We start from the raw sequence: 23862 nt of genomic DNA on the forward strand, positions 1-23862 counted from the left end.
TATTCTGTTTTAATCCTCTGTTTTAATTAATTAATTCTTGAAACGAAAAAAGGAATTACTAGTTAATTAAAATTTCAGGAATTGTTCAACAATTTAACTCCAACGTGAAATAATTTTGATAATAATAGCAACTGGTTTAAGTTTAATTATTTATGAATATATTGGCGTCCATTTTAAAAAATGGACAAATGAAGGGTTTAAGTTTTTTAAGAAGTCATAATTTGCTTCTTTTCTAAATACAATAAGAGCATCAGCAGTGGCGCGGAATTCCCAAAAACACCTCCTGCCACGTCATACGAACTTCCTACTGCACTACCACGTCATAAGGACTTCCCACTGCACAGTGGCGAACATCCCAAGGACTTCCCACAATTTAATGCAATAAACGGGAATTTCGCGCGGACGTCTGTGGGAGTCAACGCAATGGCGGACGTCCGCACGCCCGTCGTGACGGAATTCCGCGTAACGCCGCGGAACTGCGGTGTCCTCGGCAGAATTCCGTATCCGTGCATACCATGCACAATGGCGGACGTCTGCCGCGGAATTCCGGCACGCCGGTCAAAATTCCACCGGGACGGGCATCATTGTTGATGCTCTAACGAAATAAACAAGTTACACACATTCAACATAAACATTTAAACCTGAACCGTGTGTACCAACAAAAAAAGAAGCTATGATGCTATAAAAAATTTAGATTCTACAAGCAATATTAGAAATGAGGCATTACTAAATGTTAAATATCCAAATAGTTCCCAATAGAAAGAGGTTCAATTTTGATTTACAACAACCCTACTACATAGACTAGACCGGAACCGGATATGGGCCCGGTCACGTTCCGATTTAGCCAGTCGAGTTCTTTATACGTCAAGCCTTTCAGGGCGCAGCTATCAAGAACTTGACTTTGCAAACTCTAGGATATAAACTAGACCAATGAGGCCGGATAAGATACACACGGTCGAGTTCCTCATGGGGCGAGCCAGGCACTACCTAAATAACTAAACGTCTCCGTCTCGGATATGCTATCACTTGTAGAATCGAAGAACACAAGCTAAAACGAGTACAGAACTAGAATACATGTAGGATCGAGAATAACCTAATGAATGGTACAACAAAGGAACAAGGTTTGCAGTTGCCGGGACATCACCATTCTGAGGAGGCGTGGGAGTCGATTATTGCTTTGAAATTCGAATCTGAGATAATGGAGAGAGGGGAGGGTTATAGTCTTATAGATGCCTGAACTATTCAGTAAGGAGTTGTTCTAATCAAAGAGCCCCTCGTCATGCCAGATATCAACCAAAAAGTCGACCATCTCCTGCAAGGCCCGACAGATAAGTTAAACGATGAGTGTTGTTCTAATAGAAACGAGATCCAAACACGCAATTCGCTGAACGTTGCAGATCGTAACTACATGTACTGTAACATCATGGAGCATGAAATCCAAAGACGGGGTAACTTCCAGGTAAAGGGATTGGCTCGGAGAATGGCTCGTGAGTCAAGAGCAGATCTTCGTAGGTAGTGGTCCAGCTGCAAGAGCATGTCAAGAAGCATTCATCACATAGAAAAAAGAACTACAACACGAAGCTTCTCGTTTTTTAGAACCTAAAACCAGAAACTGCATCTGGTCGATACCAATACCCATAAACTTCATGTATTGATAGCTATTGAATTTGTGATTTCCGTTTATTGATCAAAGGAGGTTATCTGACTACCTTATAACCGGATCCTTCATGGATCTGTCCTCCGACCTCTGAGGAGCATTTCCGACCCATTTTCTTCTGCTCTCATCCCATGCAATTGCAGCTGCATAGGATATTTAGAAGCATCAGAAAACAAGAATTTTATATTTCTTGATTCGCTCTTTAACAATTCAGGGACCAATTAATTTACCATGATTGACAAATATAGAAGTGCTCGAATTATTCTCTGGTAGCCTTTTAGGTACACTGGCAGGAGCAGAGTTCTCCAAAGGCTTCTTTTCATTCTTGTGGGAAACTTTACCGTTAATTTCCATCATACCTTGAACGAATTAACATTCGCTTTTAGTAAGTTTCGGAAAGTAGGGATCTTGAACTGCTCGTTCAATGTTGTGCCAAGTACAGCAACTGGATCGAAGAAATACTGGAGCTGCATAAGGTGGATTTCTCTCAATAAACAAGATAAAAGGGGGCACAAAAGTTTATTCGATTTCTAACTGATCTAAATAAGCAACCTTGAGACCAGAGGGAGAAGAATGGTTCTTTCTGTTTTAATCGTTTCATGAGAGAAATAACATAGCAACCATAATAAAGGAAGCAATTCAACTCTAAAATAACATAAAATGTATGCAGACAGAAAAACGTTCTAGTCTCGACAACAGTATTAGGCAGCACATCGAAACTAAATAAAACATTCTCCCTCTGCCCATGGCTTAGAAACATTACATTTGACTCAAGAAACAAGGGCACAGGTTACAACAGTCTACCTTTATTCGAAATAGTGATCTGCTCCCGCGTATGCCCAAGTATTGATAGCCAGCAAAGTCGAATAACAACTCCAAAAATCTCCAAAACTTGCTTTCTAACAAAGATCTATAGAAAGTCAAGTCATATACAAATTCAATCATTTTGGTTTTTTACCTGATGAAATGAGAACTAAACATAAGCATCTTATAATCATACTTAACGACGAGTAATAACAGCATGAGCTGTTCCCCGAATCTCACCGCATCACATGCTATGGAGTGATGGAAACAGGTACATATTTTGAAAGCATATCCAGTTGCTCACAATTAGATTCAAGAATCAAAGACTTAAAATACTTTTTCATATCCTTTTCTTTCTCACAGCGTATACGATAACCCATGAAACCATTCGTCATCGCCACACACTCTCCGAACACTAAATGCCTACAACCCACAAAATTCTTGAGGCAAATTTTCTTCTGAATGCAGAAAAAATTAAATCTTTTTTACCTACCTCCATAATTCAAAACCCCCCCAGAGCACCTAACTATCTCAATCTTACAAATCCCCCATACATTCAAAGATTGCATTCAACAAAAAGGGAACTAAATTCACATCAAATTACGAGTAATAATGGAACTGATGTCAAGATATCTGATCTGAAATATAAAATCCCAGTAATATTTCCACAAGTTACAATCTTTTTCACACCAACAACGACTAAAGACTCAAAGATCCAATCTCTCAACAAATACAGGCCCAAATTTGCATATTTATAAAAGCGAGGGAGCAATAAAGAAAACATGTACAGCTCAAAAAGAAAACAAGAAACCAAAAAAAACAAAAAGACTTAAAAATGAATCATAAAAAAATACAAGAAAATATAGAGAGAGAAAGAAAGTTTGTACCTTTACTGTGTTGCCAAAGCGAGAGGGAGAAAAAAAAGAAAGCTCCTTCAATGGGAAGAGGGGATATATATAGGCAGAGAAAAACGTGGGCTCAAGAATATGCAAAATGTCGTTTTCGTTGTTTGGTGGCATCTCTCAATTCTTGTCCCTCTCACCCTTTATCGCTCCTCTTTCTCCCTCTAGCTGACGTGGAGAATGGACAACTTGCAGGATAAGATTTTTAATTCGTGGAAAAGTATTAGGAGTATATATTATTGCCTTTGATAGTTCCTTTTTTTCCTTGTATTGTCACGTTTATAAATTGGCAAATAGTAGTAACTAATAACTATATAATGCAACTCCAAATCTTGGTATTGAAAAGTTCACATAAATATATGTCTAAATCTAATACTTAGGATATTGTTTTCGTAGTATGAGTATAAATGTATACTCCCGTCGTATGCCATTATAAGTCTCGTTTATGAGTGACGCGAGTTTTAAGAAATGTTAAGAAAAGTGAATGGTAAAGAGTTAGTAGAATAATGGTCACACTTATATATATTAGTTTTAAATAAAATTTAAGTGAAATGAGTTAGTGGAAGGTGAGACCAGGACTCCTATTCGCGAACGGAGGGAGTAATACGTATACATCAGATGGGTTGTGATCAATTGAGATTTTTTAGCCTAATTGAGAATTGAGATGCATTATTAGCCACTCATTTTTATTAAATGAGTGGTTCAGAATTTACCACATGGAAAATATTTTTACATTAATTAATTGTGAAAGGGCAGAATGGTAATTTCATCATACATTTTATTTAATAAATATTTTTTTATTTTTTTAAAAAAAATTAAATTTTTTTCGATTTTTTATTTTTTTTTTATTTTTATTTTTTTGTCAACTACATATACAATTCATGTCAACTACACACATATAATGTCAACTACATATACAATTCATGTCAACTGCACATATATAATGTCAACTACATCTATGATTCATATCACCTATACACATATAATGTCAACTATAAGCTGTTGACATTTGATGTGCAGGCTATTGACATTTGATGTGCAGGGCTATTGACATTTGATGTGCAGGCTACACATCGTAGTTGACATCGCGTGAAAATTAAAAAAATTTAAAAAAATTTTAAAAATTTTTTAAAAAAATAAAAAAATAATTTTTTTTTAGTTATTGACATTTTAATACGAGTTGTTGACATTTGATATTCTGGCTATTGAAATGAAATGACGATAATACCCTTAGTTGATATAATCTACTTGTAGTTGACATTTCAAAATGAGTGGCTGAAAATGTATCTCATTTCTCAATTAAGCTAAAAAATCTCAACCTAACAAGACCCTACATCAGATTGTAATGCGAATTTTTGATATTGTGTGATTGAAATAATAAACTTATGTATTCCAGTTTGCATATTTATTGGAAGCAATTCGAATTGGATATACGCTTTGTTGTAGTCAGTTAAAGTAAAATACAATGCTCGATATTATATGAAAAAAATAATTACTGATTCAATGCATATTTGTTCGATGATAATGCAACATAATCTATGTAGAATTAGACTACTAATGTATGTCTCGATCTTGTTATTATAACAGAAACACACGCACCTTAACATTGTTTATCCATATCATCAAACGTTACCCAAAACTGGTAGTTCATACCACATTATTTAGCCCTACCCATAAATTATTACAGTACTCTAGTCTTTAATAAGGACACTCATATATACCGCAACCAATGTTTAAAAAACCGGACCGGCAAGCGAACCAGCGACGTTACTGGTTCACGGTTCAACTGGTCCAACCGGTTGAACCACCGGTCTAACCGTTTTACTGTTGCAAATATATATAAAAATATATTAAATTTAGTAATTGATTTACAATTAATAATATATCACAAAACATTAAACCTTATAGATAATTAGTGATGTATAAATATAAATAATATTAAAATTTAGTAAATATATTCAGATATATATATTTAATATTAGTTAGTCTAGATAAAAAAATTAATATTTCATGTATTAAAATAGATAATGTTTATATTAATTTAAGAAAATTTATTTCGTAAAATAATATATAATTAAATACTAATTAAGTACTTATTAATTAGTTTAGATAAGATTATTCATTAATGTCAATAGCTAGGGTATATAAATTAAGTATGTAATATAAAAAATTTATTTATAGTAAATAATGAATCTTATATGGTACTAATAATAATATAGGTGGGAAGTAGAGCATCATTAAAATATAAAGAATGATAATTATATATATTATAATTAACAATTATATTAAAAAATAATAAAATTAAAATGAATTATTAGTTTTTTAGATAAAATTAATGGTTAATGTATAAAAATATTTAATGTTCAAATTGTTTAATGAGCCCATGTGGTGGAGTGGTAGAGGTCTTCTTAACTATAAAAGAGGTCATGAGTTCAACCTCTACCAACAACAAATTTTAAAAAATTTTGAAAAAAAAATAGAAAACCGGTTTCCGGTTCCACCGGTTCACGACGGTTCAATGCAGTGGCGGTTTAAAGGGGTGAACCTGACCGGACTACCTACCGGTTCGCGGTCCGACCGGTCGAACCGGCCGGTCCGGTTTTTAAAACACTAACCGCAACGGTATTTTATTACATATAAGTTTGATTGGTAGTCGACCCTCGTAGTTCATTCTTCCCAGAGTGAGCATGTCGTTTTTCTTTTCATTTTACTTTTTTAAATTTCAACTTAGATTTTTTCGCTCAATGTACAACCATTTGCTTCACATCGATCAGAAAGATCACTTGAAAGCCAACAAGAACTAGAATGAATATAACTTCAAGGCATACTTAAAGTCTAGAACGAACCCAAAAATGGTAATTCAAATCCTTCGGAAAATTCAATAGGCTCTGCTCTGCTCAGCCCAATTCTGTATCGGGCTTCGAGTACAAAAGACATGTTTTCTAGTTGGGCCTCAATGTTCAATTTATATAAATATTTGATAAAAAAATTGTCACATCCGACCTTAGCTCAGTTGGTAGAGCGGAGGACTGTAGTGTGTTCATAGCTATCCTTAGGTCACTGGTCGAATCCGGTAGGTCGGATTTTTTTAGAACTTTTATTTTTCTTTTAATCTTTAATCAAAGTTGCAATAAATTTTATTTCAATTACTAGTATGTTTTTCTGAACAGTGTTATTTGAATATTGTTGTGTTCTAATTTATTGATTTTCAAAATATGTCCCACTTAAATAACGTAGGCTTTTTAGTGCTTTTATTTTCTTTGTAATGATATTATTAAATTTATTATTAAAAGTTGCGATATTAATTTATTTCAATTATGTTTTTTTGAAGAGTTGTTATATCAAAGTAAAATGTCCACATTATATAATACTATGATTATTTTTATTTAACCGGGCTGATCTATTGATCTTATGAAACAAGTATTTTTGGATTCTTGAAAGTGAAGGTGTATTATTGAATTACCACTGCAAACGATGAGATGAGGAGACCACGCTCATGTGTGCAATGCCGTTGAAATGTAAGAGCAGATTCAGTTTCTCCAAAGTCATTGATAATGCTGCTACCTGAAAAACGTAGTTCAAGTTCAAGATAAGCAAAATAAAAATCAAGTGACCGGAGACGAGATCGAGACCGAGGGGGAAAATGCTACCTTCATATGAAAAATAACTGCCCAAGTTGATGATTTCATCCTTTGTTGCTGCCGAGTGTTAACCTGGCAAACGAATTCTGCGTTGCGCAGATGTTATCACTAGTAAAGGCCAACACTACTGTACTCGCATGAATTACGAAAACAAAATTTATACAAGTAAAGGATATCTTCTCCTCCAACAGGGGGACATTGAGCATCATCAGCTTATTGCTGTTCAATACTGATCGAGCCAGTAGTTCTTTGGCTTCATCACTTTTCTTGCTGAGGAGATCGCAAAGCTGCAAGGGAAAAAATTTATCACCACCACCGCGCCATTATTATATTTCCTAGAATCGGTTGACTTGTGAAGGGAAAGTGAAACAACTCCAGCTTCTTCAAAACTGGAATGATACGAAACGGACAAGCATTCTTACGTCATCAAGTTCCTTGCTGTAAGCATTGGCCAGTTTAATATTGCTATCATCTCTTGTCGAGGATGTTATCTCTAATCCTTTAGTCTTGAAGTCATGGGAGATGGCAAGTGGAACGACTTGGCAGTTGACGGTGGTGCTTTTGATGCGATCATCTTTCATGTGGTTGATGGGTATGGGTGACTAGTAATTGGAAAACCACGAGCCATCAAATCTTTTACCATTCGTGACTGATAAACATATAGCAGTTAATTCTTATTCCATTAAAGTCACTACATTACCTTTTTTTCCAGAACCTTTTCTGATGTTTCTACGAAACTCCTGCACGTTTCACAGATCATCAGGCATGACTCATGAGCATATAATCTAGAAGGTCGCAACTCTACATACTATCATATAACATGGAATTATAGGGTACCTGCTCCTTGCTACTTGTGGCGAAAGACGTTTAGCTGGATGGAGGGTACTAGTATCTGCAGTGTCGTCCTGTACAAGAATGTAAGTCCATTTAGAGATGCATTATGTGGTCATAGTTATATATATCAAGCTGAATGATGATGCACAGATAACACTATTGTTACTGACAAAATTCATTGGATGAACAAGGTAGTACACAACGATGATCTACGTACCTCTAGTGTCCGCTTCACAGATAGGGTAGAAGTCATTGGCTTACACTTGTCCCTAAGATTAGCAGTACAAAGTGGCGATTTGCTAACTGAAACACTTTTCTGACTACTGCTTTCAACTGGTCTGCTCTTTGTCAAAATTGGTGGCTTTGTCGAATCAATGCTTAATCTGCCAGTTCAAGATTGGATAGAGAACTTGACAGTAGATAATATATAATCTCAATTTAAACCATAGCTAGACTCCTGTAGATCAAAGATGATTTCACCTCGAGAGTTTCAGAGCAGGTGTATCAGGGAGCTTCCTACCACCTTCGATAGCAGAAGTTCTATCCACTTGCACAGGAGTGTTTTTATTTGACAGTATAGATGCTAATAATTTTGGATTTTCACTGCTTTCTGCTCGTTTATGATTGGTTTCCATACTGAACAGTAAAAGGCAGAATAAGATCTCCAAAAAAGGTTCACAATATAAATTCAAAATTTCTTAGACTTGTGCAATATCATCCACCATTTTTGGTGTAATAGATGAAAGTACTATGATATGATACTGAATATAACGGCAATAGGCTTGCTTAGAGGTGTAGGCCATCCACAGCAAGGTCTACAAAACCACTTAAGAGAGTGTCTAAACCCTTTTGATGATATATCAGGATCAATCTTTCATCGGCAAGGGGGGGCCTCTAAGCCAAATGTTTAACAATGACATAATTGTCAGACTAACAAAAGAGAATTTCTTACTAGTCTTAGTTTCTAATTACTATCATAATCTGTTGGTTAACGAAAATATAAATATTAATTTGACTTATCCGAACAATCAGTTGAGCCTCACCCATGAATCTTTAGAGGACTGCAGCTTTTCTGGCTCTGAATCTGGGGAATAATCCCCCTCAGTAGTGTTTTAGAACATTGCAATGATAATTTTTTCTCACTTTGAGTCGCATCACCACTCCTGTTTTGTCCAAGCCATATAAGAGAGTGAACAAATCAATAAGTCACGGAAATATTAATATACTACATACCTTGCTTGAACTAGACTTGGTAGAGCAGAGCTCATCTGTTTACTACTTAATGACGACAAAGTTGCCTGGATTGACGCCTTTGGGATGGGACATTCAGGTTTCACTAACTGAACTGAAGGTTGTGGGCATTTCATAAGAGGCTCTTTTATGTTTTGAATTGGCTTTTGCAGTGGATTAGCTGGCTGACTGCCTCATCATAGCAAGCACAAATAAAACGCCATCAGTAAAATATCGAGTAGTTCAATATCATGAGTGGATTAAAATTATTTTCACAAAAATAATGGTGTCACTGGTACTTTAGTTTAAGAAAATGGAACGAAAAAAGAGCACATGTAACCTCACCTGGTTAATGAAGGCTTGAGCATTTTACAAGAAAATTCCTGATTCTCCTTGCTAGATTGTGCATCACTGTCACAGGGCATCCCTGATAAAACACCAGTTGCACATGGAATTTCAACTTGTGGGTTAGTTTGACCTAGTTCAGCTCTTCCTGCATCGCCTTCCACGAGATTTTGGATCCCATCCTGAGTCCTTTCGCCATTGATGTTGTCTGAGAACACCTCAGCCTGATCGTGCTGTGAGGCTTTAGATGTATGCTTGTATTCACAGGTTGAACCAACAACTGATGTTATGTTAGCATCTTGTTCTCCATTTAAGCTGCTAGCATTTGTATCCATACAGCTGAGCTTGCTCTCTGCCACTGATGAATCATGTCCACCTGTCTCAGCAATGTTCTCTGAGATTGCATCTGCTTGGTGGTGCTGTGAGTTTCTAGATGTTGCATGTTTGCAATCAAATGTTGAATCAGCTACCAATGCAGTGTTAGCATCTTGTTCTCCGTGAGAGCCACTCTTACTTGCGTCCACAGAATCTACCTTTTTCTCCAGAGCTGATGAATTACATCCACTTGGCTCATTCTTAGATAGAGGACCGGATGACAAGTCCAGCATTACATCATTTTCAGTACAAGCTTGAAGATCAGCTTGTTCTAGGAGAACCAACCTTTCAGATGGACTGACATCAGGTATTTCCCTGGATATTGTTGTCTCCAGAGGACCTTTCACTTCATCTGCTCCAGTTAAATGTTCTTGAGTAACACCATCATCCATTCCCAACTTTGGAGGACAAATTTTCCTTGTGGGTTCAAGAACCAGGTCAAAAGATGGCTTTTGCACGCCACCTTTTGAAGTACTCTTACTTCCAGTTTCATTTTTGTAAGTAGATATTTCCTTATCTTGACAGCCACTTCCATCTGGGGAACGTTCTTTGTTGTTCTTGTCACTCTGAACTTTTGTACCTTCTTTTCTTGGGATTGAGTCAAAACCGAAATCTGGGGAACTTTCTTTGTTGTTTTTGTCACTCTGAACTTTAGTACCTTCTTTTCTTGGGATTGAGTCAAATCCGAAATCTGGGGAACTTTCTTTGTTGTTTTTGTCACTCTGAACTTTTGTACCTTCTTTTCTTGGGACTGAGTCAAAACCAAAATCGTCGAACCTAGATTTAGGAAAAATAGGTACAGTCAAATTAAGCGAAGCAGGAAATGGAACTATGCAACAAAAGAACTTAAAATGAGTATCAGCTCACTCACCCATCATCAAAATCAATTCCAAAAGTGAAACGATCAGTTTGTCCTTTATTCTTTCCACTGGATGATTCTTGTGACTTCTCCTTTGATTTTGCTTCCTTTTTCTCTTGTGGTGAGATATCCAGATCTGACATATCCAAATTGAAAGACGACATCTTTCCGAAATCATCGTCCAAATTAAAATCCATATCCCTGGAATTTCACAGCAATTCCGTTAGCCCTGGCTAAGGCTTGGAACTTTATAAGCTTCTATACCATTACAACTGTCCATCAACGAAACCTTTACTAAGAGCAGAAAGTTAGCAGAAATCAAGTAAGGGTGTAACTCAAGTAGATGAAAGGCTACAAGATCAATAGATTGTTCCAAGAAATGCCTATGAACGCCCAGAGACATGCTAAACAGACCAGCAACCATAAAAATGACCAAATCATAACTTAAGTTAAAAAAAAGCTGAAACTTAAAAATCAGATTACTCTTTGCCAAAGTTGAATGTGTCCTTATTTCCCTTAGAAACTGGGGTGAAGTCCAAATCCAGCCCATCTCCCTCTCCCATTGAAATTGATTTCCAAGAAAAGAAATCATCTCCAATATCCAGATCTGCACCAAGCAAAACAAACAATGAAGGCAGATTTAATATCAAGGAATAAAATATAAAAAATGCATTTGTGGCAGTAAAACCATTGGTAGAAGCAGAAATATAGGTTTTCCCCCATACTCAGTATGATTTAAGTTGTATTTCAGAAACAAAAAAGGGAACAAGTAGGATTCCAGTTCCTCTAGCCTGACTACTATTTTTCCCACTAAAATCAGCCAAATGCCAACATTGGTGGCTATATGTCCTTTCTACAGGCATCTTACCCTATAATTCCTCACTTGAAAAACATGTTAAGGGATGTTATTCTTTTTTATATGATAAAAGTAAATCAACAAATGCAACTACAATCCAACTTGCAAACCTAAATCTACAAGACATTTCATACGTTCTAAAGGCATGATCTGATGATCATGAAAACAGATTCAATACCTGGCATAGAATCTTTCTCCTTCATATTCTTATTCTTCTGAGGGTCTTCCATCTTAGTTCACAGCTATTAACGTCTGTGTTCTACAAGGAATGGGTATTCAGTTTAAAAATATAATAAAACAGGGGAATAAATAATGATTGAAACTGCACCCAGATATGAGGTAGATTAAGAGTATTCTGGTCTTTCTTAAGTCAGGAAGAAATGAATCATAGAACATCAAAGACTTATGATATCATATAGAAGCTAGTGTTTCTAACTAGATGAGTATTATATACCCCTTGAAGGGTTAAAACCTCTTAAGTTAGAAATTTCTTAAGGTCATTGAGTATAACGATAGAAGCGCAGCTGCAAATAAGTTGTTTGACAATAAAAACTGTAGCTGAATTCCGAGCTGTTCTACTTTCATGGAACCAAACAGACTCAGAATAGCGGCCCCAACAATTAGCAATCATAAAATGAAGTGTCAAGCTCCTCAAGTTATGATCCTTCATGACGAGGTCCATAGTGAAGTTTCAATCATTGAGTAGTAGGAATAATCTATGGATGATAGTAATCCACTTTTACTATTTACCATCCTTGCCAATCCTGACATGGATTTTGATATCAGCAGGCTGCAACAGTTTGCATACAGCCAATTCCCTACTTATCTCATCCTCTCTTCCGACACATATTTTCACCTATGGTTTCTTAATTCTCCTTCTTTTATTTCTTCCGGAAATTGTAATTTTATAATCTAATATCCTAATCTATTAAATTTAACTCTGAGCAGAACACAAAATGATTGGAACATCATAATCTATTTTATAGGAAATTTACCGCACTCCTACAACTGTTTCCATAATATATATATACATCAACTTCAGTTAAAATAACATGAAAGAGTTACACATTTAAACGGAAACACACACATTCATATTATCATCCAAAAAATTCACATATTATCAAACATCTCAGCAAATATAAATCCAAATAGCAGATCAATTTTAACCCCTAAGACAAACATTTTGACGATTCTCACACTGTATGTACGTAAGAGTGATTGTCGAAGATGTACATAGAATTTGAGATGGATTTTAGCGATCGAACCAAATCAGCTATAATCTAATCGATTAAAAGAAAAACATATACGACTCAAATCATCATTCAACAAACTATCAAACATCTTAGCAAATATGAATCCAAATAGCAGCAGATCAATTTCAACCCCTGAGACACACATTTTGATGATTCTCTCACTGTATACTTAAGAGTGATTCTCGAAGATTTACATAGGAATTTGAGATCGATTTTTGGCGAACGATCCTAAATCAGCTACAATCTTCATTGAGCGATATCACACAATTAGTTCGACCATAACCTAAAAATATACAGCAATAAATGCATCGTATAGTATTGCAGCACAATGTAGATCAGGATCGAGAGAGAGACCTTGAATCTGAGTGATGAGAATCGAAAAAATGCGCGCACAGAGAGAGAAAAGTGGAGCTCGCGGTAAAAGTTCGAGTTGCAGGGTTTATATACACGAGAATTGGCGTTTATATTTATTTTATTTTAGAATAGAAACTCTCGCATATTTATTTTATTTTAGAAACTCAGTTTTCCACATTGTTATGAATTGACATAACTATTAAACTTTACGTTTTTATTTTATTTTTTAGAAACTTAATTTTCCATACTTCCATTTATCTTTATTATTTTATGAATTGCTTTCCTTGTTGTTTGTAATTAAATTAAACTGAGAAATTAATAATCATATTGTTTTGGCCTAAGCATCTTTGTTTACTTCTTTAGCCTCTATTTGAAAGTCTAAATTATCAATCCCTCATATTCATAATCCCATATATTAATCGTAATTACCTATCCCGAGTGGAATAATCATTATTTGGTGGAAAAAATAGACATAAATGAAGAGAGTTACTTAAGGCAATATAGTATTAAATTCCAAAACGTCATGTACATGTAAATAAGTAAATAACTACTACTACTACAAGTTACACTACTACATTTCAGTATATTGTTCTCCATATTTAATTATTATCATTTGGATGATAATTGCATGGATTAAATAATTTGCCGCGCCCGTCGCCTGTGCTAAAATGCGCGCTAGGCATCGTCCACACCATAAGATACTCCCGGTGGGCCCCACTAACAAAAGGTTAAACCTGTACAGCCTAGCAACAGTGAAATACACGTCGCGCTCACGTTAGCCACGGCGCACGCTTAGAATCCCGCGGTCTATCTTGCGCACATTAATTTCGCCCAAATTATAAAACCTAGACCTCTCTCCTCTTCTCTCTCACCCCCACCTCAAAAATTCATGCTCGCGTTGGAACTCCCAACCATTCTCGATTCGGTTGAAGATAGAGGTTTTCCTGTTCTCAATTTTTACCTTTGAAATCGATTTTATTGTGCTCCACAAATTCTTGTTAATCCTGGGTTGTATGCGGTTAGGGAATTGGTTTATGAAACAAATGTAGTTTTCAATTCAGTTGAAATTGAAGACCTATGATAAAATTTCGGTCGAAAATTGTATCTCTAGTAGTTTATTCTTGTATATTGTAGTGCAGTAGCTTATTACTTGGTGTTGGAGTGCAAGTGGTGTGAAGATTTCAAAATTGGGGTTATGAGCTTTAGGTTACTGAAATGAAGAATGTTGAAATACCCAAATGGCTTGAGAGGTTGCCTTTGGCGCCTGAATTTTACCCCACTGATACTGAATTCGCCGACCCAATTGCTTACATATCTAAGATAGAGAAAGATGCTAGTGCTTTTGGTATATGTAAAGTGATTCCTCCATTGCCAAAGCCGTCGAGAAAGTATGTGCTTCATAACTTGAATAAGTCTCTCTCGAAGTGTCCGGAATTGGATGGTAATGTGAGTCTTGTGCGGTCCTCAAAGACAGATGATCATGTTAGGAGTGAATGTGATAGAAAGTCTAGGGCTGTTTTTACTACAAGGCAGCAAGAATTGGGCTGTGAGAAAGGGAAAAAGGTGAAGGAGGGGGTCGGGGATCACGTGCTCAGGGCTCAGAAGCAGGTCTGGCAGAGTGGGGAAGTTTATACGCTTGAGCAGTTTGAGGCAAAGGCCAAGGCTTTCACTAAGAGCACACTTGGGGTAGTGAAGGATGTCAATCCCTTGGTTATCGAGACCTTGTTCTGGAAAGCTGCTTCAGAGAAGCCTATATATGTGGAGTATGCAAATGATGTGCCTGGTTCTGGGTTTAGTGAGCCTGAGGGGCTGTTGCGTTACTTTGACAGACGCAGAAGGAGGAGGAAGACTAGGAAGAGGAACTCGTTTGACAGGAATAATGTAGGTAGCTCTGACAGCAAGAATGATCAAGTAGAAACAGTAAATAGTGTTAGCAATGATAAAGATTTGGGCATCCAGAACAATCCTAGTTCCCATACAGAGACTGTGCTGAATTGTCTACCTTCACAGCCTATACGTGATGATGCTTCCTTTTCTGGCCGGAAAGATTCTCAAGATAGGAGCGAAATGGAAGGCACTGCTGGGTGGAAGCTTTCAAATAGTCCTTGGAATTTACAAGTTATGGCTAGGTCGGCAGGATCGCTAACTCGTTTCATGCCTGATGATATCCCTGGAGTGACGTCTCCCATGGTTTATATTGGGATGTTGTTCAGTTGGTTTGCTTGGCATGTGGAAGATCACGAGCTTCACAGCTTGAATTTCCTGCACGTGGGCTCCCCCAAAACTTGGTATGCTGTACCGGGAGATGATGCTTTCAACTTCGAGGAAGCTATTCGTCTCCGTGCCTATGGAGGAAATCCTGATCGGTTGGGTATGTACATGTTTGTTACTGAAAATATGATATTGCCGCTATCATTCTTGTCCTTGATTCATGTGAAGTGTGAACTTATGCTGGACTTTTATAAACACTCGGACATAATTTTTGTGATTTCAGTTGCACTATCTCACTTGGGGGAAAAGACTACTGTTTTGTCTCCTGAAGCTATTGTTGCATCTGGCATCCCATGTTGCAGGTTGGTGGTTTTTGTGTAAAAAATCAGACCAGTCTTCTAATGACTGGACTTACTCACTTGCGAGCTGATTTTTGTGATGCATGTGTTTTTCAGCTATATAAATCTGATTTGCAAATTGTCATTGTCTTAGGCTCGTACAGTACCCTGGTGAATTTGTTGTGACTTTTCCAAGAGCTTACCACATAGGATTCAGTCATGGTAATTATTCTTTTGCTTCATAAGTTGAAATGCTTATGTTTTCTCTTGGTGAGCAAAGTCGCACGATTTTGCAGAATGCAACTTGTCTGCAAGTAGCATATCCTGATCATTGCGTTGGCAATTCAAACTTAGGTTTCAATTGTGGAGAAGCTGCTAATTTCGGAACTGCTAAGTGGCTTACAATAGCTAAGGAAGCTGCTGTTCGCAGAGCTGCCATGAATTACCTTCCTATGCTTTCTCATCAGCAACTGTTGTACTTGTTAACCATGTCTTTCATTTCAAGGTAAGCATAGCCGCCTTCCTTGGACTTCAGTTATAAGGGTATTAGGTTGACATTCATGAAGTTGTTTGCCACAATTCTTATACCCAGAACTCGATTAGGGACTTGTTTATTTTTAGATCTCTCTCCTCCTCTGTAGTTGTTGCCTCACTTTCATGATAAGTAGTCCCATCTTGTCTGTCTGCCGTTGTTTGACTTCTTGTTAGTAGAAAATGGAAATATAGGCTGTATTAGCACCCATACACGTGACGTCTCATACTTATTTACTTGACATTGCATCAATTGATGTTTTCTATAATAATGATTACCACAATCTTTATTGGATGGATCTGACTGAATTACAGAATACCGAGATCCTTATTGCCTGGGGTACGAAGCTCACGTTTGAGAGATCGTTTGAAGGAAGAAAGAGAATTGTCTGTAAAGAGAGCATTTATAGAAGATATCTTGTGTGAAAACAATCGTGTGTCTATTCTTCTCCAAAGAAATTCCTACTACCACGCAGTTCTGTGGGATGTTGATTCACTTCCATCTTCGAGTAAAGTATCCGAACTCTGCCATGACACAGATGTTTCTGTGTTGACATCAGTGGGCGAGAGTTCTCCTGCAAAAGATGACAGTGCACATGATGTCAATGAGCTGAGCAAGTATATGACTTCTGTTGGTTATGATCTTGATGATGATGACTTGTCATACGATTTTCAAATAGAATCAGGGACTTTACCTTGTGTTGCTTGTGGCATCCTTGGTTTTCCATTTATGGCAGTCATGCAACCATCTGACATAGCATCGGTTGATCTTCTGCGTGTGGATCTCGTTGCTGTTCCTGTGGAATCTGCTCGTACCTGTAATGTGGTGGAAGGTTCTTCTGAAGGTTAGATCCCAATATCATTTTTTTTCTCAATCACATTTTCTTGGTTCTCATTCAATATAAATTCTGCGAATCTGCTTAATAATGAGAAATGCTGCGTGCAATGAGTTTCATGCGACGGACCTACTCTAACTGATCTTTTCTGTTACTAGATGCGAAGATGAAATCTAAGTTGAGCGAAAAGGATCTCCACTATGTTGCTGAAGCATCTTTAGGTGCCAAAAACTGTCAGCCCCTGGCCCATGACCACTTCCCATCTTCAAATCATGACACTGTTTATCCGGATGGTAAGATAGACATGGGTTGGGACATATCTAATGTATCTCGAAAACCAAGGATATTCTGTCTAGAGCACGCGATTGAAATTGAAAATTTGTTGAGTTCGAGAGGCGGAGCAAATGTTCTTGTGATTTGTCATTCAGGTAAATACTCTTTTTGGTTTATGTATAATCTCCTTTGCCTCCATGTTTGTTGCTGTTCTTTTTATTTGATTAACTTCTCTATATGGTTTTGTTTAGACTTTCAGAAAATAAAGGCACATGCTGCGGCCATTGCAGAGGAGATAGCTGTTCCTTTCAGTTACACGGAGACACCGCTGGGTAATGCTTCTCCCGAAGATCTGAAGCTGATCGATATTGCTATTGATGGAGAAGAAAAAGCCGCTCGTGTAGAGGACTGGACGTCGCTGTTGAATATCAATCTACAGCATTGTGTGAAGATGAAGAAGAGCTCTCCATCTGCGAATGTTCAGCATTTACTGAGCTTGGGCGGATTGTTTCACAATGCAGCCCCTGTTTCAGATGCATCCCGCACAAAGTGGCTGTCGAGAAAATTACGTTCAAAGTGCCACCAGAAACGTCACTTGCAGAGTAAGCCCTTCCCCAGCTTTGAAGCTGCCAAGGAGGATATGAATGGGAAAAGCGAACAACAAACGGCTAAGAAAGATGATAAGCTTATCCAATATTCGAGGAAGCGATGCAAGGTCGGTGTTTCTGTAAAAAACATAGCAGGAGAAACGGCCTTAGGGCCGACTGTGTTACCTTCTCACGGAGCATCTGAGTTTCATGGTGAGCACCTGATGGCTTCATCTTTTGAATCTCACTCTGCAAACTCCACCGTTGCCTCCACTCCGGTTGAGAATGCTTCGGACAAATCTGGTGATTCGTGTCATGACATCAAGGCGGCTGATGGTGGCAGCCAGAAAATTGAGAGGTGCAATTCCGAGACTGTTGGCTCGGCTACGGATAAAAATGGGATGGATGATGTTGCAGGAAATGAAATTCCGAGAGAAGAAGACACTGTTGATGAAGCCGCTCTGCCAAGCGAAGCTTGTGATCGGCTGGCGGAGAATGACTGTGCGGTGCCGGATAATGTTCAGTCTGATGGATGTTGTGAAATTGAAGAAACTTCTAGGCACGACGACTGTTCAAACGCTTCAGACGAAACAGCGTCTGATCAACTTGCCCCAGAGAACGAGGTATCGAATTCCTCAAGCTCTGTACAGACAGACGAAGATGATGATGACAATCAAGAGAGAGTTATTTCGAGTCCTGAACATTGTGAAGATGAGACTAATGTAGCCGGCAAGCCCATCGCTCCGTTGGAGGATAACAGTGTCGATGATCCCAAAACAGAAGCCGGAAGCAAAAGGAAAAGGAAAAGTAAAAGAGAACTCCTCGGCCTGCAATTAGACGATCACGTCCATTTCAGCGCCTTTACCAGAAGCCCGTGCGAGGGGTTGAGACCTCGGGCAAGAGAAAATCCACCAACTCGTGTTACTGCTGACAACAGGGAACCAGATGAGGAAGCAACGGCAGTGAAGAAGTCGAGGAAGGCTGCAGATCAGCCCGTCCCTCGCAAGGAGAAGAAAGGAAACACGAAGGGACGTCATCAGTGTGAGTTAGACTGCTGCACAATGAAGTTCCGGACAAAGGCTGAGCTACTCCTGCACAAAGGAAACCAGTGCCCGGTCGAGGGGTGCAGGAAGAAATTCAACTCCCACAAATACGCGATACTGCACCAGCGCGTCCACGACGATGATAGGCCTCTGAAATGTCCTTGGGACGGCTGCACGATGTCGTTCAAGTGGGCCTGGGCAAGAACTGAGCATCTACGCGTGCACACGGGAGAGAGGCCGTATGTCTGCAAAATCAAGGGATGCGGTCTCACCTTCAGATTTGTATCAGATTTCAGCCGGCATAGAAGAAAAACCGGGCATTATGTAAGCCCGCCAGCGTAGGTGTCCGTCTCTCTCTGTTTACGCGTTATCAACACGGTTTTCTTGGGCTAAGGAGCTCAAGAATGGTGTAAGGTATGATCCATTCTGGTAATAGCTTAGGTTAGGGAAGATGAAACATTGATGTGTAATTTTAGGTATTTTTAAATCAGAATAGATATGCACTCAAGTTCACAAAATTATCCCTAATATTACCACTTCACTGCAAGAGTACAGCTTCGTGTGTAGTAATTTAAGGTGTCGATCCACAGGGAAGGTAAGTTTGTTTAACTCCAAAAAAATAAAAATAATAGTAAAGATGAATGTTTTTGTTTGAAGTTTGTTTTATGAAAATAATGAAAAATAAAGTTGAATTCAAATGAACACAAGTGAGACAATTGTTACTCCAAACACTTGTAAACAAGACACGGATTAATCCTATGCATTCAATTCTATCTCATACGTTCGGGACAATTTAAATGAAATCAACATGCAAGTACTAAACATGCTAAACATCAACTAGTCAAAGAATAGCTAAACACTTACTCTTTAAACCAAATTCAATAATCCAAAGAACCCTACGGAAGCGTGAGATTCAAAGTACAATTGCAATTAAGATCAAAATCCATTATCAAGTTGTCATCTAAACAATTCCAATTGATAATTCATTACCACCACAATCCATCTCAATTCAAGCTAAAGAGGCATTAAATCAAGACTATTGAATTATCACTAAAGATGCACCTAAAGTAATAAATTCATTCAATCAAATAAGTAGTAATAACGAGCATGAGATAAAAACGAGCATAGAATAAATCAAAATGTCATACTACGTGTTTGGAGTAACACAAGATTCTTAGCCTAACATAATTAAACCAAGAATAATGATAAATGGAGATAAAACCATAGAAACCATGGAGTAAATTTGGAGGAGATGATAGCTGGAATTTTCTCCTTTCTCTTCTCTCTTAATTTCCTCACGTTCAAAACTCCTCCAAAGCTTCTGCCGTTTTTTCCTTTCTCTGAAGTTGCGTCCCCTTTTCTTCTCTCAAAAGTCGCCTGCTCCAAAAAGTGGCTGCTCCCCAAAAGTAAAAAGTGGCGTCTGCTCTCAATGTCATGCCTTTTTATATATTTCTTTTTCTCCTTGCCCAAGTAAGTCACGCCACCTTCCAAGTAGATTGGGCATTTTTTTTATTTTGCAAATAATTGATAGGCCCATTGGTATAATTTGCTGCCAAAAACAAATGAAACTCAAAATTAGTCTTCCAATATTTAAACTTTGTACCACACATAATCCACTCTATATGAAAATATATCCATTAATATATAATAACTAAACGTCAATAATTAATTGATAGATGATTTTCATATAAAAATTAGGAGAAATCTTTGAGTAGAATTAGCATTATTTGATTTACATCAAAATACCCCCAAACTTAAATTTTTGCTCGTCCTCGAGCAAGATAAGCAATCAAGCACAAAGGTTTTAATTCATGACGAGACTCGTGAAATCCCCAAATTCATATCATAAAAACTCTCACAAGTCAAGAGATTACCTAAGTTAACTCCACATTCTCCTTTGAACATGACTTAGAATGAAAGTATGAACACAAACCAGCTTCCTAAGATCTAGTTATCCAACAAGCAATCCAAGTCCAAGCAATGACTCTAGTATCTCAAACCATCGTTGCTAAATCGTCAAAAGAAGTTCATTCGGCTATTCTCTATTTTAAATCTATTTGGTCTTTTCACAAAACTCAAAGTAGAACTCATCAACAAAATGTCAATACCTTTGCACAAATCAAAAGGTCTTTATTTGTGGTTGTAATGGGGCTTTTGGTTAAGGTAGGATATCAAATTTGGTTAATAGCTCATTCAACCAAAATCAAGAATACTAGCACATCCCACAGGACAACATCTCCCAAAGCTTCATAATAATTAAGCATGAAATTTCCACAGCTCACCACCCCCAAACTTAAGATTTTTCAACATAACAAATCAAGCTACTTTTTTTTTCTTTCTTTCGAGCACTAATTTGAGTTTTTTTTTTCTTTTTGCCTTGGCTTTTTCTGTATGAATAGGCTGCCTCTTTTTTTTTTCTTCTTTTTCACTTAGCAACTCTGCACTTTATTTCTCAAACATAAATTGGATATCACATAACAAGCATCTAAACTTATGACCTTTTTTCTTGCCACCAACCACAACTATACAAAGATGTGCTAGCACCTCAATTTTTGTGACAAGGACTGAAAAGAAGGGCTAACAAAAGGATATATCATGTAGGCTAATATAGCGACTTCAAAATTTTAACAAAGAAATTAGGCTATAAGGCTCAAACTGGCTCGCTAGGGGTGTATGTAGGGTCAGACATGTGATATTTGGGCAATGAGGCTTTTAGTCCTAATGCCTAGATCATTTTTGTGCATCGACATCAACAAAATATATTCAAGCCCTACTCAAATTATGCAAATTAACCATATATATTTTTTAACTCATTTTTCAAAACCGAAATAGTTCTCTTTCCTTAGCTCAAGAAATTGGACACCAGAGAACACTACTCTTTCCTAAATTAACAAGTAAGACTCCTTGTTCTCCAGAAGCAAGTAAGTGACAACTAATTTCATAGCACAAGTTCACAGGAAAAGCTAAGTCCACTTAGTGACTCTCAACAAGTATGAGCAAGTAACAATCCATAGGAAATCATACTAACATGCACACAAAGCAGAATTTCAACCCTCTCCCCCAAACTTAAATTCTACATTGTCCCCAAGGTAGAAGACAAATATAAGGGATGTATAAAGATACTCCCCTGTCATTGTGAAGCTCATGGGTGGGTGGGTTGGGCGACTCTTTTTTCCAACAGCAGAGACACGACCTCCATCTTCACTCCTACACAAAAAAAGCTCAATTCAAAATAAATATACAGGGAAAGAATTGAGCAAACAAAACCCCCAATATATGAAAGCAAAAACAAAAGAACAATAAAAGACTTGGGTTGCCTCCCAATCAGCGCATTTTTTATAGTCGTTGGCTCGACCTTCTCCATTCTGAGTCTACACTTTCGGACTCTCTAGTGTGACCACGTCTCTTGCTTCCTTACCACTTTCACCACCTACATAAGCCTTCAATCGTTGGCCATTAACCTTCCACAAATTGTCATTTTTCGGGTCTTGAATGTCAACAGCACCATAGGGGTATATCTTGTGCACCACATAGGGACCCCACCATCTTGACTTGAGTTTTCCCGGGAAGAGCTTTAGCCTAGAATTGTACAAAAGAACCAGCTGTCCTTCATGAAATTGACGAGGCTTAATAGCCGCATCATGTATCTTCTTGGCACGTTCCTTATAGAAATCAACACTCTCATAAACGTGTAGCCTAAACTCATCAATCTCATTCATATCAAACATTCTCTTCTCGGCTGCATCCTCATAATCTAAGTTGAGCTTTTGCAAAGCCCAATAAGCTTTATGCTCAAGTTCAACCGGCAAGTGACAGGTTTTTCCAAAAACCATCTTGTATGGCGAAGTTCCAATTGGAGTCTTGTAAGCCGTACGATATGCCCACAATGCATCATCTAACTTTTCCGCCCAATCTTTGCGAGACGGCTTAACTACCTTCTCCAACACCCTCTTGATCTCACTATTCGAAACTTCCACTTGGCCACTAGTTTGAGGATGGTATGGGGTAGCAACTTTATGCTGAACACCGTATTTGCCAAGGAGGTTTGCAAAAAGCTTATTGCAAAAATGAGTTCCTCCGTCACTGATGATAGCCCGTGGTGTCCCGAAGTGGTTAAAGATATGTTTCTTGATGAACTTCAAGACAACTTTGGCATCATTGGTTGCTGAGGCAACTGCCTCTACCCACTTAGAAACATAATCAACAGCTACAAGAATGTACTGTTGCCCATTAGACTTGGGAAATGGTCCCATAAAGTCTATTCCCCACACATCAAAGAGTTCTACCTCGTGGATGTTGTTCATTGGCGTTTCATTCCTCCACGAGATATTGCCTGTTCTTTGGCAACTATCACATCTCTCAACGTAGGCCTTTGCATCCTTGAAGATCGATGGCCAAAAGAATCCGGATTGGAGCACTTTAAATGCAGTGCGACGTGCTCCAAAGTGGCCGCCATACGCAGAATCATGGCAAGCGGACAAAATCTGATTGTGTTCATGCTCTCCCACACATCTCCGAATTATTCCATCGCTGCCAATACGAAAGAGGAAAGGATCTTCCCATACATACATGCAGGTGTCACTCAAAAACTTTTTCTTTTGGTTTGAAGAGAGCCCTTCTGGTGTGATACCCGTGACAAGGTAATTTGCCAAGCTAGCAAACCACGGCATGTATGTTTCCCGAGTTGTCACTTGCAACACTTGCTCGTCAGGAAATTTCTCATTGATGACTTTTTCTTTTTCCTCTTGCGTCTCTTGCAATCCTTCCAATCTTGAAAGATGGTCGGCTACTACATTTTCAGATCCTTTCTTGTCTTTAATCTCAACATCAAACTCTTGCAATAGTAAGATCCATCTCACCAAACGAGGTTTAGCATCCCTCTTGTTCATCAAATACTTAATAGCCGAATGGTCTGTGTAGACCACCACCCTTG

The 23862-nt window shown here is 37.9% G+C and overlaps 3 protein-coding genes, 1 long non-coding RNA gene and 1 other non-coding gene across 14 annotated transcripts; 2 read left to right on the forward strand and 3 right to left on the reverse strand.

Annotated features, from left to right (window-relative positions):
* Nucleotides 1-653: 653 nt before the first annotated feature.
* On the reverse strand, nt 654-3474 carry LOC121762792. Of its 8 annotated transcripts, none has more exons than XM_042158792.1 (6): nt 3349-3474; nt 2462-2556; nt 1888-2124; nt 1710-1800; nt 1458-1524; nt 654-1312 (listed from the first exon to the last, which is right to left on the reverse strand). In XM_042158792.1, exons 3-6 carry the CDS (start codon nt 2012-2014, stop codon nt 1259-1261), a joined length of 339 nt encoding a protein of 112 aa, XP_042014726.1. In that variant the 5' UTR covers nt 2015-2124; nt 2462-2556; nt 3349-3474; the 3' UTR covers nt 654-1258. The 8 variants fall into 8 exon arrangements, 6 of the variants coding, with proteins under 6 accessions (XP_042014726.1, XP_042014721.1, XP_042014725.1 ...); XM_042158787.1 differs by having other exon boundaries at nt 2462-2567; nt 3349-3408; XM_042158791.1 differs by lacking the exon at nt 3349-3474 and adding an exon at nt 2702-3333 and having other exon boundaries at nt 2462-2567.
* Nucleotides 3475-6358: 2884 nt separating this feature from the next.
* On the reverse strand, nt 6359-13208 carry LOC121760175 (uncharacterized protein At4g18490-like). 3 transcript variants are annotated; one of them, XM_042155799.1, is made up of 15 exons: nt 13111-13160; nt 11682-11755; nt 11131-11254; nt 10660-10848; nt 9414-10565; nt 9072-9257; nt 8882-9001; nt 8319-8474; nt 8056-8221; nt 7842-7909; nt 7705-7744; nt 7427-7606; nt 7181-7291; nt 7014-7105; nt 6359-6927 (listed from the first exon to the last, which is right to left on the reverse strand). In XM_042155799.1, exons 2-14 carry the CDS (start codon nt 11731-11733, stop codon nt 7049-7051), a joined length of 2601 nt encoding a protein of 866 aa, XP_042011733.1. In that variant the 5' UTR covers nt 11734-11755; nt 13111-13160; the 3' UTR covers nt 6359-6927; nt 7014-7048. The 3 variants fall into 3 exon arrangements, with proteins under 3 accessions (XP_042011733.1, XP_042011732.1, XP_042011731.1); XM_042155798.1 differs by lacking the exon at nt 13111-13160 and adding an exon at nt 12900-12950 and having other exon boundaries at nt 11682-11762; XM_042155797.1 differs by having other exon boundaries at nt 6360-6927; nt 11682-11762; nt 13111-13208.
* On the forward strand, nt 6362-6446 carry TRNAY-GUA. Its single transcript is given in 2 exon segments — nt 6362-6398; nt 6412-6446. It is a non-coding gene; the product is annotated as a tRNA-Tyr (tRNA).
* Nucleotides 13209-13929: 721 nt separating the features above from the next.
* On the forward strand, nt 13930-19476 carry LOC121761978 (probable lysine-specific demethylase ELF6). The gene is made up of 7 exons (XM_042157696.1): nt 13930-15481; nt 15605-15683; nt 15814-15881; nt 16014-16164; nt 16506-17035; nt 17185-17454; nt 17551-19476. Exons 1-7 carry the CDS (start codon nt 14326-14328, stop codon nt 19269-19271), a joined length of 3975 nt encoding a protein of 1324 aa, XP_042013630.1. The 5' UTR covers nt 13930-14325; the 3' UTR covers nt 19272-19476.
* On the reverse strand, nt 16624-20450 carry LOC121761979. The gene is made up of 3 exons (XR_006042138.1): nt 20161-20450; nt 16886-17006; nt 16624-16765 (listed from the first exon to the last, which is right to left on the reverse strand). It is a non-coding gene; the product is annotated as an uncharacterized LOC121761979 (long non-coding RNA).
* Between the last annotated feature and the right edge of the window lie 3412 nt (nt 20451-23862).

This window comes from Salvia splendens, chromosome 13, assembly GCF_004379255.2.
Source record: "Salvia splendens isolate huo1 chromosome 13, SspV2, whole genome shotgun sequence".
Taxonomy (NCBI): Eukaryota; Viridiplantae; Streptophyta; class Magnoliopsida; order Lamiales; family Lamiaceae; genus Salvia; species Salvia splendens.

What these genes read in the sequence shown, in the direction of transcription:
- LOC121760175 (XM_042155799.1), bottom strand. Translation starts at nt 11,733, where the DNA reads ATGGAAGACCCTCAGAAGAATAAGAATATGAAGGAGAAAGATTCTATG. An exon ending in ACATTCAACTTTGGCAAAGA is followed by an intron (nt 10,849 to 11,130) that starts GTAATCTGATTT and finishes GTGAAATTCCAG; the next exon opens with GGATATGGATTTTAATTTGG. An exon ending in AGTCCTCTAAAGATTCATGG is followed by an intron (nt 8,475 to 8,881) that starts GTGAGGCTCAAC and finishes TTTACTGTTCAG; the next exon opens with TATGGAAACCAATCATAAAC.
- LOC121761978 (XM_042157696.1), top strand. Translation starts at nt 14,326, where the DNA reads ATGAAGAATGTTGAAATACCCAAATGGCTTGAGAGGTTGCCTTTGGCG. An exon ending in ACCATGTCTTTCATTTCAAG is followed by an intron (nt 16,165 to 16,505) that starts GTAAGCATAGCC and finishes ACTGAATTACAG; the next exon opens with AATACCGAGATCCTTATTGC. An exon ending in TCTTGTGATTTGTCATTCAG is followed by an intron (nt 17,455 to 17,550) that starts GTAAATACTCTT and finishes GGTTTTGTTTAG; the next exon opens with ACTTTCAGAAAATAAAGGCA.
- LOC121762792 (XM_042158792.1), bottom strand. Translation starts at nt 2,014, where the DNA reads ATGATGGAAATTAACGGTAAAGTTTCCCACAAGAATGAAAAGAAGCCT. An exon ending in TTCTATATTTGTCAATCATG is followed by an intron (nt 1,801 to 1,887) that starts GTAAATTAATTG and finishes TATCCTATGCAG; the next exon opens with CTGCAATTGCATGGGATGAG. An exon ending in CCGAGCCAATCCCTTTACCT is followed by an intron (nt 1,313 to 1,457) that starts GGAAGTTACCCC and finishes CGGGCCTTGCAG; the next exon opens with GAGATGGTCGACTTTTTGGT.